The following is a 15,301-nucleotide window of genomic DNA, read 5'->3' on the forward strand; positions in this document are numbered from 1 at the left end:
CAGAGAGGAAGAGCATCCCTGCATATGACACCATCTCTATACTCCATACATTAGCAGTTTCCCTTACAGGACGATCCTTTTCCTTTTTTTCATTTAGTGTGGTGTATGGGTGCTTTGTCTGCATATATGACAATGCACCACATACATGCCTGGTGCCTGAGATCATGAGAGGGCGTAAGATCCCCTGGCACTGGAATTATAGATGGTTGTGAGCCACGTGATGGAATTCAAGCACAGGTCCTCCGTAAGAACAGCCAGTGCCCTTAACCACTGATCCACATCAACAGCTCCTAGGCATCCTGTCTTTTATGTGATTGCCAAAGCTTATTGACCGACACTGTGAACTCTGTCAAGTCCCCCTACTTCCCCATAGGTTTGGTCTTTAACCACTACTATCATGGTTGAATTCATCCTTGAAACAAGAAAACATGCCTAGTCTAAGTATGGAGGGGTGGAGCATCATGAGAGATGCTCAGAGCATATGAAGGAGTGGAGCATCATGGGAGATGCTCAGAGCACAGCCCTCAGGACTAGAAAAATGCTTCTCTCTCCAGGGTGGGCACCACAGATTCGAATTTGGCCAATTTGGCTCACTTACCCCTTGTTAGGAAGACTCTCACCAGATGTGGCCCCTCATTCTTGGGACTTTGCAGCCTCCAAAGCCATGAGCCGAAAAAAGGTCTATTGCCCTGAACTTATTCAGCATCAGTGACTCGACTGCAGCAACAGAACCCGACAAAACCAGCCACTTCCTCCGAGATGTCCTTGTCACAGCCAACTACAGGAAATGAACCATCCTTGAGATGTGCTCAAGGAGACCCACAAATGCCCCTCTCCGGTCTGAACTTTGAATACCAAAGTGCAAACTGCCCAGAACCCTTCCTAGCTTTACCCAAGCATCCATCCAAGCCTCTTGCCATTTAGGACGCAGGCCTCAGCCTGTGCCAAGGGTGCTCTAATTGTCTTTCCGAGGACTGAAAGTTCAAAGGTGCCAGACATCACCCTGCACTCTAACTCATGCAGCTCCCTCTGTACCACCCAGTTCAGCAATCTTCCTCTTGCTAAGTTACTGTTCAAGACCAGTATTTACTTCAACAGTTAATGAGCAGGACATAGTAGCACATGCATGTAAGCCCAGCACAGGAGGCAGGTGCAAGATGCCAAGCTTAAGGCCAGTCTGGGGCTAAGATCTCTTTTCAAAAACACACACATGGAGCCATCAAGATGGGTTAGCAGGCTAGGGACATGGCTCAGTGGTTAAGAGCACTGACTGCTCTCCCAGGTCCTGAGTTCAATTCCCAGCACCCACATGGTGGCTCACAACCATCTGTAAGGGGATCTGATGCCCTCTTCTGGTGTGTCTGAAGACAGAGACAGTGTACTCACATACATAAAATAAATAAATATTTTTTTAAAAAGATGGTTTAGCAGGTGAAGGCACTTGCCACCAAGTTTTAATCTGAGTTCGATGCCCAGAACCTACACAGAGGAAGGTAAGAACTGGAATATACACACACAGGCACTATACTTATGCACATGCATACATATCTACATTTGTAATAAAAAGTTTACAAACAGTAACAATAATGGAAAAGAAAAAACATTACGGCAGATTTCTTCAAAGGAGACAGCAGCACTCTGTGAAGTAAGCAAGCAGCAAAGTCTTGCAGTGAGGAAAGAAGACAAAGTCAAGGCAAGAAGGCAAGACCGGCTCACAGCCCAGCTGAGGATCAAGGCAGAATGGGGTGAAGTTCCTTCCAAAGTTCCTATGAAGGACTCTAGGAAAGGGGCTCAACTGACTTGGTAAGATTAGTGCAGGAGCCTAGCCAGGAGTTAGTGCTCAGTTGCCTAGTGCAAGCGACTTTTACTGAACTGAGCAGGACTCTCCATTGTACTGCTGGTGCCAGAAAAGGGAGTGAGATCCCCTTGGAACTGGAATTACCCACGCAGCCATTTGCATCTGGGAATTAAGCCTGTGTCCTCTGGAAGAGTAGCCAGTGCTCCTAAGCCATCCCTCCATCTATCCATCTGCTAGCACCAAGACAGCCGGACAGCTGTGGGGAGCTCAGGGCACCACTCCTGGCCGGTGGGCAAGCACATTCAATCTGTTGCATGAGCAAATAAACATAGCATACAGGGTAATGGATTACACTGTGGCCTTTCCATACTTGGGTCCTTATAATAACTTGGTGTTTGTCCCCCTCCCCCATACCCTCCTTCCCCTACCTGCCCTCTTCTTACTGGTCCTCTTCCTTCCTCCGGACAGTATTTATTCCATTAGCCTTTGGCTCCCCAATTCCAAGATTCCTTCCTTTTACAGAGCTGATAAGGACAGAGGGGAAGGCCCAAACCACTGAGGTCAGAGAAGAGCCTGATAACCCCTGCCTACCAGTATGCAGTGTTCTGGGTTCCCTGCAGTGTGCCCCTGAAGATTACAAAATTTCTGGAGAATAGTGACCTTTTATATAATGCTACCAAACCTGACTTAAATGGATCCAATGTACAGGAGCCCAGAGTCCATTTGCTGTGAGAAACATGACAGCTAGATAAAGTACTAGGTAGTAGCCACGTCATATGGAGCACTAGAAAGTGGGTCCTTCCTAGACAGCTAAGGAGTGGTAGTTGGCCAGTGACCCCAACGGGACCATTAAGGAGACAACTGGCATCTCTGTTCACTGCAAGACGAGATACACCAAGACAGCTGTATAGCTGTGGTAGGAGCTCAGGGCACCACTCCTGGGAGGTGGGCAAGCACATTCAATCTGCCGCATGAGCTAAAAAAGTCTTTATCTACACATCAATTCCAAGAAAACTACACCAAAAAGAAAGCTACAGTGTGAACGAGTTGTAGACTGTTGCAGTCCTCCATGGGGTAAGCATAGAAGCTACCCTCTGTGTTAGTAAGGCCCTCAAAACCTTCAAACTTTAGTTTCCTTTGACTGAAACTGAGGAAGCTGCCAAGCAGTAAAAGGAAAGGGCCGGCAGATGACTGGTCAGCCCTAAAATAGCTCCAGAACTGGAGTCGCTGAGTTCAGTGGCCCCAGGGTCAGAGGAGAAGAAATTTTATCGAAGATTAAGAAGGGAGGGTATTCAACATTATTCCTGGGGAAAGGGACTCACAGGAAGAGACAAATCAGCCAGGACTGGACCAAGCAGGGACCATTTATCAGGCCATAAACTCTACAATAAGGATCTCTCTAATAAGGATCACACCCCAGTGATTTTACTATCTTATGGCTCATATGCAAAAAGGCTGCCTTTTTCCTCGTGTCAATTTTATGCACTATGTCTCCATTGTTATTTATGTCACTGGCAAGAAGTTCCAGAAGGTACTCAATTAAAACCTCCACACACTTCCTTAGTCAGTTATCACCCAGTTCAGTATGATATACACAGAAATTGCCTCCTGGATAAATGCTGAGTCCCCGCACATGACCGAGGCCTATGCTTGCAGGCCGGCTCGCCTTACTCACCAGTCAGGTATCCAAGTGACCTTTAACTGGAGCACCATCTGTTATGCTAGTGTGAAACTTACTGGTGTCCTTCCATGCTCTGTCAGTGAAATGCACTCTCCCAAGCCACGTACTGTCTAACACAAAACTGAAATCATACCAGCTATTCATTCTGCTGTTTGCCGGTTCGCACGCTTCAGTATTACATGATGACTGACTTGCAAGTTGCAATAGTGAGCCCCTAAAAAATTTGTGCCCCCACCCACCCCCCGCCATCTTTTTCTGTTCTAAAGAGTGTACAGCTTTCTAAGCAACCATATGCACACAGTAAAACCTGCCTACCTGCCCCTAGATTAATGTGAAAGAAACCAAGTATTATCTTAACTTTTAAAGCAACGGGGCATAAAATTACCAAAACTAATCCATATGCTCGAACCTAATACAGTGACAACAGCTTACACATTTCCCATTTTAACTAAAATGAGAAACCGTAATACGTCTAAGCCAAATCTAACCCAAAAACAATCAGGAAGTTAAATAGATCCCAGTTAAACTTACAGGCACTGCAGTCTAAATGTTTCAACCAAAATACAAGAGCTTTTTTTTTTTTTAATGTATGTGTCATATACCAAACTTTAAAGAAAATGCTGCCCAAGCTGTAGGGCCTTGCTGTAGAGCTGATGTCAGCAATAAATATGTCCTCCAAAAGAGAAGAACCCTGACAATTGAGCAGATACCCACTCTCCTTTCTAATGATGCAAACATTAACACTGCCCTGTAACTGTAAGCACCAAGTCCTGTAGATTCTTTACCAATTAGTCTGAACTCAGATTTTAAAAACCAAGAAAAGCAGCTGGGAGAATCTTAAGGAATTTATAAATGAGGGCTCCTGAACAAATCACAAGCTGCTCTCACTTGCCAATTTATAAATGATTCAATCACTGCTTACACCTAAGACAATCCTTTAAGCCCCCAAGGTCTATGACTGAGCACTTAATTAAGAGTCAGAGCCGAGGCAAGCCAAGAGAGGAGGGCGAAACAGATGTAAGTTTAAAATCAGCCTGGGCTACATAAGGAGTTGCAGGTTAGGCCATATGGCAAAAACTTAAGGGGCGTGGGGGGAGCTGAATAAGTGCAGCTGTGAGGAGCACTGTGGTCATGGTGCCGTGGTGCCACGATGTTCTTGACCTTAATTAACATGAAAGTAAATGAATTCTCACCTGAAAATAACATCAGTAGTCACCCTAGCCTCCATCTTGATCTTCCCAGCCCTAATTCCATCTGCAGGGAATCCCTTCCTGTAAGACACGCTAACATATGGAAGGATGAGCCAGCACAGGCTAAAGCAAAGCAGGCAAGCTATAGGTGTAAAAATGCCCACAAGAACTAGACTCTCGTATACGTAAGGGAGGAGGACAGGGACATATGCAATTTCTCATACTCAAAAGGAACGTCTGAAGAACAGGAAAAGGTCATGGTGGTTCTAAGAAAGTGGGGGACTTGGGGTTGGGGATTTAGCTCAGTGGTAGAGCGCTTGCCTAGGGGGAAGCGCAAGGCCCTGGGTTCAGTCCCCAGCTCCGGAAAAAAGAACCAAAAAAAAAAAAAAAAAAAAAAAAAAGAAAGTGGGGGACAGTGGCCCATTGTATTCTTGACAGGAAGACTAAGAACTTTTATATTTCTTGAAGCCCTTTACCATGAATGTATGCCATGCTCCTCCTATCCCCTGCTTCTAACAGTAGCAACCCAAAATCTGAAGTTTCTGCTCACCAGAACTGAAAGAGCAGACCTGGAGCAGAAGCTAAGCACACACATGGCAAGCAGCACCAACAAGTTACAGGCACACATATACACATACCTGCACACACAAATGCATGCTCACATGCACAAGCACACCCTTCCTCAGATGGGGCACTACACAGACTTAGCTCTAAAGAGTACCTGATAGAAAGGCACAGAAGAAAAGCTTATTTTCCAAGGCATTCAGAAGTTACCATTCCGTCCTGCCTTGAGGTCTCTGAACCAGGTTCTAACACACCGGTCACACTAGGAGATCATCAAAGAATGATATTTTAGGGAAAGACAGAAAGAACCAAAGTAAGGGTGAGGAAGGGTTCCAAACCCACTATGCACCCTTAGTGGAATATGCCAAGAGATAGGTATCTACTGGTTAATTTAAGAGCTTTCAAATGCTCAGAGATGTTCTTACAGGTTATATACAGCACAGCCTTTACAGAAGCCAGGCTGGAACAGCCACTGACAGTCACACTATGCAGACTGACATGCTCCTGAGGAGCTTTGTTCCTTGATCGGAGCGAACTGTCAGAGGCCATCGGCTACCACTAATGATGTTAAGTCACCAAAAAAAAAAAAAAAAAAAAAAAAAAACTGCAGCACCGTCCTCGTGGCAGCAAGAGAAACAAACTCTCAGTGTGTGTGTCCAAAGACCCAGACAGCAAGCTTAGCGAGCACTTAACAGACATCACAAGTTCCACGTGAGAACAAACACTTCATCACAATTGTACGCCACACTGAGATGGCTGTAGAAACATCAGATGGTCTGAAAACCTAGCAGAAGGTCTGCAAAGCACGAAGCTGAAGCGGACGCCTCTCACAACAGTACATGGCTGCAGGAAAGTTTCCCCAAAGGGACCGTAAAGGGAGAGCCGCAGTGCTGAACCAGACTCCAGAGATAAAAGAATGGATGCACTCTCCCAACTTTAAAGAGAGCACACCGAATCCTGCAGAGGGCCAGCAGCACAGGAAGAATAGAGGACTAGGGCAAAACCACAAGCTGGAGCAAAGGTCCCTTGCCAGGTGGTAAGCACACCTCCTCCTGGGCTGGACCATGGTCTTCCCAGATCCCTGGAGTATGAACTCTAGGAGACTGAAGCCACTGTGCTATCAGTGAGCAGACAAGTAGCATGAAATCCAAACAGCATGTGCCAAACGAAGCACGGCTCCTGGCAAGCTAACGTAAAGGTGGCTGCGACTGCCACACCCCCAGCGGAGCACAGGAACGCAGAGCTAAAGTCCTGTTGGAAGTCACATAGCCCAGTCTCCCACAGGCAGTCAGCCCTCAGAGCAGCAGGCAGAAAGTGACTGGCAGGACCCCCTTATCGAGGGGTCTCATCACAGTGCTTGCTGCTCACTCAGGACCTCTTATCCACACGGAGGCACACAGGACACAGGAGCCGAAAACCACAACTGAGAACACCAATTCCACGTGATGGAGTGCAGTCTTACTCCAGCCTGATATGACACACTAAAGTCAATTAAGGTTAAATAGATGATTGATTGACAGAAGACAGATAAAGGAAGAAAGGACCGCCCTCAGACTAATCTACTCCCTCTATATTTAATCTTTTTTTTTTTTTTGAGACAGTCTCATGTATCCCAGAATGGCCAGCAATGCCCTAGACAACCTCAGATGACCTTGATCTTCTAATGCCCCTGCCTCCACCTCCTTGTTGAGATCACAAGCATGTACCATCGTGCCTAGTTTTATGTGGTGCTGTGGACCAAACTCAGAGCTTTGTGGATGTTAGGCAAAGGTCACACTTGTCTTGAGGTAAGGTCAACAGCCTGCCCGTTTTCAGATATCTGAAACAGTGAATGAGAAATGATTCAAATCGCTGTCCATGTGCTGCTCTCCTGGAGCTGCTCAGAAGCTACAACCCAAAGAACCCAGAATGCTGACTCCCCTGCCCTTCCAGGAAAGCTCCCACTGGCCCTTCAATCAACAGGCTGGAGATCATTTATCTATCTATAAATATGTGGTGCGTCTAGCTAAAGGAATCAATTACCAGATCCCAGGTAAGAACTTTAAAGCTCAGAGTCGAGGATCAGGCAGGTTCACCCTTAAGAAGTCCTGGACTAGAACAGACGGAGAAACAAGAGTGTGGTGAGACAGGCGAGGCATCCATAATGCTGTGACTGTCACTGAAAGGCAGCACTGCAGGCTGCTGCTTGGAACCAGAGGACCCTATGAAATAAGAGTCGCCCAACTGCCTATCTGATTTTCCAGCTAATAACAGAAAAGCAAGCACCCACACAGCAATTTAACAGCAGAGAGCAAAACATGGGAGAGACCTACAATGTCACCAGCAACGCTTAATGGAATTTGGACGTCCTAAAGGAGCATACAAAAGTCTGTACTTGCTACCCTTCTGGGAAACTCCAGCAGCCACAAGCCACAGCCTAGGCTTGGAAGGAGAGCCTTGCGTAACTGAGAAAATTTAATCTTTGAGAGTACGACGTGCTGAACAGACAAAGCCAGGCACTTGAGCCTCAAGAAGCTGCTAAGTTGGCTCTATTTCTTGCTCTATTTCTTGCTCCTTTCCTCTGTAGGAGGAAGGAAATAAAGGCTGCCCAACGTACTCCTCAGCCTTAACCCTCCCCACCAAAACAGGCTCTGTAAATAACTGTCCAGAAACTGTCTTGGTGAAGGGAACCTCCAGGGCAGGAGACGCCTGATGCTTGGACTTGTTTCCACTTACTCCAACTACAGCATTCAACAAGAACACACCACAGCTTTCACTCCCTCAGCAAATAAACCAAAAGAACCTAAACGTTTAAAACAAACTAAAGGACAGACTGGAGATGGGGCTCAGTGATAGGACAGGTGCTTAGTAAGTGTGAGACTCTAGGATCCACCCCCCAGCACCAAAACCATACTCTAAGAATGAACTGACTTCAGCAATCTCAATCACCTCGCTATGACTTTACCTACAGAGACTGAAGCAAAAAGGTTAGTGTTACTGGCTCAGTGTTAGGGTGAGGGTACAGCTCAGAAGTGGAACACCTGCTTAGAACATCAAGATGCCCAGAGCTCTTCTCCAACACTGCAGAAAAGCCAAGACTGGTCTCTAAACGTCTACTGGATACACAGCCCCTACCACTGGTCTAATGTTAATCCAAGGGGTTAAAAAATAAAAATGTGCACCCCTCTTCTAGAATCAAGCTGTCCATTCCAAGTCTAGCATTTTTATTTCTGTTGCTCGAATGAGTAAAACCTGCCCCAGGAACCACGCAAATCTTGGACTAGAAAAAAATCATTTGTTAGTGTCTAGCACAGACCCTGCTAAACTTGACTGTCACATTCAGGTGCAGGCAAAGGGCCTTTAGGGCCAAGCCTGCATTTAGAAGGCAGAGTAACTCACCCACTGACCCCACCCCTGCCAAAATATACAAAAATGAAAATAGACACCTTCTTCGCAGACTTAAGTTGGTGCAGAGAAATGTCAAGACAAATGACAAGAGATTATCAACTAAACCTCAGTCTGAGATTACATTCTACAAAAGTACCAACCCTTGGTACTGTTGGCACAGGGGAAGAAATAAATAACCAAATAGCAGTTGTCAAACACAGGGATGATCTCTTGTGGATTGTGAGCACAAGAGTTAAAAAGAAAAGCAGCATTCCCGTCACTCAGGAGCTAAATGGCCAGTGACAAAGCAGGAGAATAGGCAGGGCTTCTGTAAGAGAGGCACTCTGGTGAGGACCAGGAGAGAGAGGGGCTTCGCCACCAACATTTGCCATGAGCTGGTCGACAGCGGAGTTGCCAGGGGGACACCAATGGAGCAAGAGCCACCAGGCCAGACTAAGTTGGCAAGTCCCAGGGGCATATGGCTAAGTAGTAGGCAGTCAGTTAGGTTAGAATAGGGTTAGAATAGATGAGTATCTCCCTAGCTATAGTACAAGCAACTTTTTAGTATATATAAGGCTAGAACTGGCATAAAAAAGCCAGAACTCACTTTGTAGTCAAACATAGTGGTCATTCTAGTTTTATACTCCTTTGCCAAGCCTAGAGCCATACATTAGGAAAGACACCATTCCAATGGGGCAGGTCACCCAGCCCAAAACTCTGAAGAGCAGAAGCAAAACACGCTACAAGACCCTGGGAAGAGAATAAACTTAAACATAAAACGTCCAGGGAAACAAACCATTATAACTAAACCACTTTGCTAATTAATGTTGTTATGAGGTCAATGTGCTTTGTAAGTCTTCACTCCAGGCAATCTCAAGTGTCATGGAGGGAATCGGGGAGTAAGAATATAATATTATGTGCAGTGCCAACCTCCTAAGGGAAAACCTGACAGAGAAAGATGTTTAAGATGCTCAGCGTCAAGTCAAAGCTCTCAATGCCATTTCAAACCAGAAGTGAGACACGTTGCCAGCAATGTCACACTAACCTTCACTACCCAATCTATAATAAACCTGTAGGAAAACTGGTTTAAGTACCAACTCTTGACAGCCCCAACAAATGATGTAACAGGTACTTTTAATATTAAATCAAAGGATGAGAAAGAGAAGGGGGACAGGAGACACAGTTGCAGACTCCTCCCTCACTTCCAGCCCTGCCCCCACCCGAGACCTTTGCACAGGCTATCCCAGCCACCTCATGACTGCAACTTAAGTCAACTCTTTCCCCAGGTGATCTGAGCATACATACACCAGACAACCACACTTCCTTGAAGTATTTGTCAAACATCTCCAAATCTAAGATTCCCAAATTACGATGAAGACGTTTGATTTGAGAATTTTAACTCAATAAACTTCATGGCCATAGGTTCGTCCGCTCACTCTCGGGCTCTTTGTCAAAATGTTAGGTCACATTCAATGAATGGTGCTTCAAGGGCCAGTGGTTTCAAAAAAGCTGGCCTTGTGATTAGAATTAAATGGGGAAAACAAATATGCCCTGATCATCAATGAGACAGGCTACCAGGCCAGCAGACAGCAAAGCTCCTCCCAGGCATGCGTGAGCCTTATCTGATTGATTCAAAGCGCATAGCGCACACACACACACACACACACACACACACGCACACACGCACACACACACACACGCACGCACGCACGCACGCACACACACACACACACACACACACACACACACACACACGCCAAACACATCTGTCTTTTTAACACATAACACCACTGTCTAATATCTTCCTGAGCCAAGAGATACCCACCTTGTGGGGCACACGCGATACTCTACTTCTACCTGCGCATCCCCATGGCTGGTTCACTGCATCCTCCTCCAAGCCCCTGGGCTATGCAAGCTTTGTTTCTAAGTGACAACCCCTTAAATTTCCTGTCTTCTCTGTTACCACGAGGGATGACTCTCTCTGTCTACTTTGCAACCTTGGTAACTACAGAGTAAAGTATTTTTTCATGGTGTACAGAGCTTCAAGTAAGTGGTGGAAGGAGACAGGATACCCCTGCCCACTTTGGACTGAATCCAGAGCTTCAGGCAGTATAGGCAAGCAGCTCCACCATCACTTAGATACTGCCCCGGCTTTTTCTGACAGTTGAAATCCCTGCTACAAGGAACCAGTACGGGACTCTAAAGGAGAACAAAATTCAAGTCTATTACATGCGCTGAGAAGGACCATCCAGTCCGCAAGCACGGACATAAAGACTTGGGCAAATCTGGGACTTCAGCAGGAAACTACATTTTTCTAGAAGATGAAATTCAAGGTCAAATACATTTACAGAGATATGCAGACTTTAGGAAGGGCATAAAACACCAAACATTCAAAAAATGTTGTTTTAAATTGACTGTACTTGGAAAGAGAATGCTGGACTCTGGGGCAAAATCTCAGGGGCAGAGCTATATTCATACGCAGGCAACCTAGCTAAAACTAATGTGTGGTTCGATGTTTTCAAGAGGCCACTTAACATCATTTAAGAGGCCTGAATATAAGGTGAGTATAAACCTCTACTTCTAAGCAGACACCCTCCCCATCCACGTTTTTCAATGTTCTGTGACAATACCCCTTGGGTCAACCGTAGTCCTACAATACTAAATGTAATGAAGGTTTTTAAACATGTAAAAAAGTTATAGTAAATGGAACTAAAATCTTTGTGGTAAGAAAGACAATTTTCGAATTGTACAGAGGTCACCTTAACTACAGATGCAAACGACTGCTATCTACAAATCCTCAGTGTGAACTGAGTTAGGTCCGGTGAACCCTTCCTTTCTTCAGGTAGTCCATTCTATGGACTTAACTAGTGTGGTCTAACCACCAATGAATCACTTTCAGGAAAATTACTCTGTCTTAAAACGAGTTCATTAGCTTTGAAAGAAGGTATTAAGCAGCCTTAAGCAACAAACAGTGAGTATTCTAAAAAAGAGAACTCCATCTAAGAAAGCTCTTTGAAGAAGAACCCCACAAACTTTCCCGGGAATGAGGACCTCAGGTCCTCTTCACTTTCCTAAAAGCTAAGCTCCGTTGGCAAACCTAAACATTTCACAAAAGGAAATTTTAAATTCCCCACAGGCCCGGGTCAACAAAGGGCGGAAAACCTTCGCCACCATGTTTCTAGAAAGCAAGCCACCAAAAGCTGCTTTAAATGGGTCTCCTAGAGATGACGAGCTCTAACCGGTTTCGAAGGCACATTTAAATCGCCCGCTTTTTTGTTGTTGTTTGCTCACAGCAATTCACCAGCGCGGAGAGTGCGGCCGCCCCCGCGCGCCCAGAAGGGGGAGCCCGGGTGTGAAGCCCGAGCCAGAAGCGGGGATGCGGAGCCCGAAAGCCGTGGGCCGCAGAGGCGGTCAGAGTGAGGGTGTCGGGTGTGCAGGGGACCCGGAGCCAGGGAATAAGAAGTCGGAATGGGAGGCCCTTGACCTAGGATTGGGGGGTCGGAAGTGAGGAAGGAGGCTAGCAGAAGGAAGCTCTAGGGGTTGTAAAGTGGGGGAAACGTGGGGGATGGGAGAGAAAGGAACCTCCAATAAAAGGGGTGCAGGGCTAGAATCCCGGCTGAGGAAGGCCGGGTGGGGTGGGGAAATAGGCTGGAGACCCGGGGTGGGGCCGCGGACCGCGGGCATCCCGGCCGCCCTCCCGCCCGCCAGGCGCAGGGCCCGGCGCGGCGCGGCGCCGCCCCCTCGCGCTCCCGCTCCTCCGGAGGCGACAGGAACAACAGCGCGGGAGGAGGGGAAAGTAACTCCGGCCCCGGTGCGGGGATGACACCGCCTCCCCGCGGCGCAGCCGGCCCCGCGCCCGCGCCGCCGCCCTCGGTGTTTGAAAGTGGCCACCCCCCGCCGCCGCTCCCGCCCGCCGCCACCAGCTGCACCAATCCGCTCGGCCCCAGTTGCAAATCAAACGCTCCCTCGCGTCCGCACGCCACTTGCGCCGCTGCAAACGGCTACGCCGTCCCTCCCGGCCTCCCCGCGGGCCCGGTGAGCAGCAGAGCGACGGTGGAGCAACGCGGCGGGCTCGGCTCGCGCTCCCGCCCCCAGACAGTTCTGGAAACTGTGGATCACCTCTGTCACAGGAAGCCATCCGGCGCGCAGGGCGGCGCGCAAGCAACAAACAAACGCCTGCGGCCGCCGCGACGCGGGAACAGGGACGGCGACGGGCGGCGGCCACCCCGCGCCGCGGGCTTTGTGCGGGACTCCGGCGTGGGGACGGGGCCGGGCCACCCCCGCGCGGACCCCGAGCGCCTGGGACCGTTAGGCGACGCTCGGGCAGCGACAAGGAGCCGCCTTGGGGCCGCCGCCCGGCCCCGTCTCTGCGCCCGCCGCCTCTCGCCTGCACGGGGAGGGCGGGCTGCAAAAGTTGGCCCCGGGGCCAACCAGCACCTGCCCACGTGCCGCGTAGGCTCGTGCCCCGGCGTACCCAGTCCCTTCCCCCGCCGCCCGCGAGCGCCAGGTCACCTATTACCGGTGGGAGGGGAGCCCGGCTGCTATTTAAACGCCCGCGGAAGTTGAGGCACCCCCACCGGCGGTGCTGTGCACCTGCCTCCCGCCGCCGCGCTCCGCCACTTTGAGCAGCAGCGGCGTCCTCAGCCCCGCCTCCTGCCCGAAGGCGGGCGGGAGGGGGGTTGGGGGGGCGGGTAGGAGGTGGAAGGTATCGAATTTCTCCAGCAAATGGGACCGTTCCGAAAGGATTCGGTTCTCCGGTCAACATTCCACATTCCATCCCTCTCCCGCATTTGCAAGCCTAAGCCGAGCCGACCCGGAAAGCCTACTGGCTACCGAACAACAGCACCCAACTCGCAAACACACTCACAGGCACCAGACACGTGCACGGGAAGGTTTTGCAACTTGCAGTCCCGGGGTGCACACCGCGTGTGCATGTGCTACAAGGGGAGCCAGGAGACCCAGAGACCCCACCCCCACAATTTGCAGATGGTGCCAAAGGTTGCAATCTGCAGTCCGTTTTAAGTTCATGATTAATAGGTACTTTGCTCTACTGATGAAGTCCTTCCCAATTTCACCAATGAAGTCTTACACTTTACAAGCAGTCTCGCTGGAAGTAAAAGGTCTCATCATTGGAAACCCATTCTAGAAAAATCTAATTGCCAAGCTGTCCCTTCATCCCCTTCTCACTGCCCTTGAATTGATGCAATGAATATGTTGGACATGTGGTGACGCGGTGACAAGAACCAGGGCTGCGGCCACTTCACACAGATGTACCACCCTCACACCTATGTTTGGAAAAACATACCCTCACAGCCTCCTTCCCCACACACACTGTCAAACACTCTGGAAACATGTATGTACGCGAACCTGCGCTCTGCCATTGCCATCTGTCTACCAAGTTGCTAGCTACTATGCTTTCTTTCCACTTTCATGCAGCCTAAGGCACTTTGGCTTTTTTTTTTTTTTTTAATGTATAAACTGGGTTTCTGCTGCTGAAAACGTTGGATGAATCACCTGAAAAACCTCATGTTCTTCGTACATTTAAAAGGAAAATCTCTAAGCCTTCGCCCTCCTCCGATTGAAAATAATAATCGGAATAGAACTTACTGATCCGACACCGATCAATTCTCGGGCTCCGCGGCCATCCCGGCCTCGTCGCCGGCCCCCACCCGGCGATGCCCAAGTTGCTGGTGGGATAGTGCCGCGGCGCGGGCGGCCGCCTCCTCCCTCCGCGCTACAGATCCACAGCCCAATCTTTTGGCGCCATATTAATGACGTACTATATTATTTCCACTAGGCAGCGACCTTCGGCATTACATTACTCCCGAGAACTCCCGAGCGAAGCAACAAAACCATCAAATATGGCTGAGTCTCTCGGCTCGTCCTGCAGCCGCCGCGGCTGCGGCCTGAGACGCGCACCCCGACCCGCGCGCCCCGCGCCTCCGCCCCCGCGTACCTGCTGCGCACGGGCTGGGCCTCCGCGGGCTGCACGCCGCGCCGCATGAGTCCGGGCCACCGAGGCCGCGCGGGAAGCCGGGCGGGCCCCTGCTGTCGCCCGCGCGCTCGGCCGGCCCGGCGCGCCCAGGCCCTCCCGGTAGGGCGTGCGGCTGGCGGCAGAGGAAGCGCGGGGACGCAGACTCATTTCTGGGTCACTGCTGCCACAGGGGGGAGCACTTTAATCCCCAGCCAAAAGGAGAGGGTGGGGACAGTGGGGCGGGGAGCCGCTGGTAGGGGCTCGCTCCCGTTAACTCTTGGGGTCCTGACTGCAGCTAAAGGGGCTCTCTCCTTGCACCCACCTCGGGAGCCCTCAAGGTGTCTCCTAGGAGGAAAAGGGTTTATGAAATCACCCCCTCCAAAACTGCTGTCCCAGTTCCAACTCCAGGAGACATGCAGAAATGCATTTCTTGCAAATTAGCTTTAAATCAGGTCGATTAAAAACGTGGATATTAAAGCGTATAGTTTGGGAGAAATGTTTTTGTTTTTAGGCTGAATAAGAAAATAATTTGTTTTTGTAGTAACAGTTTTGAAGGAGTTGCGAATTCGAATGACAGTTTTTAGCACAAACAATCCAATTCTGGGAGGGGGAACCCCAGCTTTACCTAATTTGTATTGAACTCACAGCAAATTAGCATTAATCCACTAAAAAACAGACTTCTTCTATAAACTTTTATATTACAGAGCGTTCTGGTCAGAACTGGATAT

General features: G+C 49.1%; 1 protein-coding gene across 4 annotated transcripts in view; it reads right to left on the reverse strand.

The window, feature by feature from the left end:
* Jade1 (jade family PHD finger 1) overlaps positions 1–14,701 on the reverse strand; it is a 53,948-nt gene extending 39,247 nt beyond the window's left edge. The window contains exon 1 of one of the 4 annotated variants that reach the window (XM_032898457.1): positions 14,556–14,701. Coding sequence is in view for 1 of the 4 variants with exons in the window: in XM_032898454.1 (XP_032754345.1) it covers positions 12,719–12,737 (19 nt within the window). In the remaining 3 variants the exon portion in view is untranslated. Of the gene's footprint in view, positions 1–12,718; positions 12,913–13,118; positions 13,214–14,206; positions 14,479–14,555 lie in introns of those variants that run through there. The other 3 variants (XM_032898455.1, XM_032898456.1, XM_032898454.1) reach the window with 3 other exon arrangements.
* Between the last annotated feature and the right edge of the window lie 600 nt (positions 14,702–15,301).

This window comes from Rattus rattus, chromosome 3, assembly GCF_011064425.1.
Source record: "Rattus rattus isolate New Zealand chromosome 3, Rrattus_CSIRO_v1, whole genome shotgun sequence".
Classification (NCBI taxonomy): Eukaryota; Metazoa; Chordata; class Mammalia; order Rodentia; family Muridae; genus Rattus; species Rattus rattus.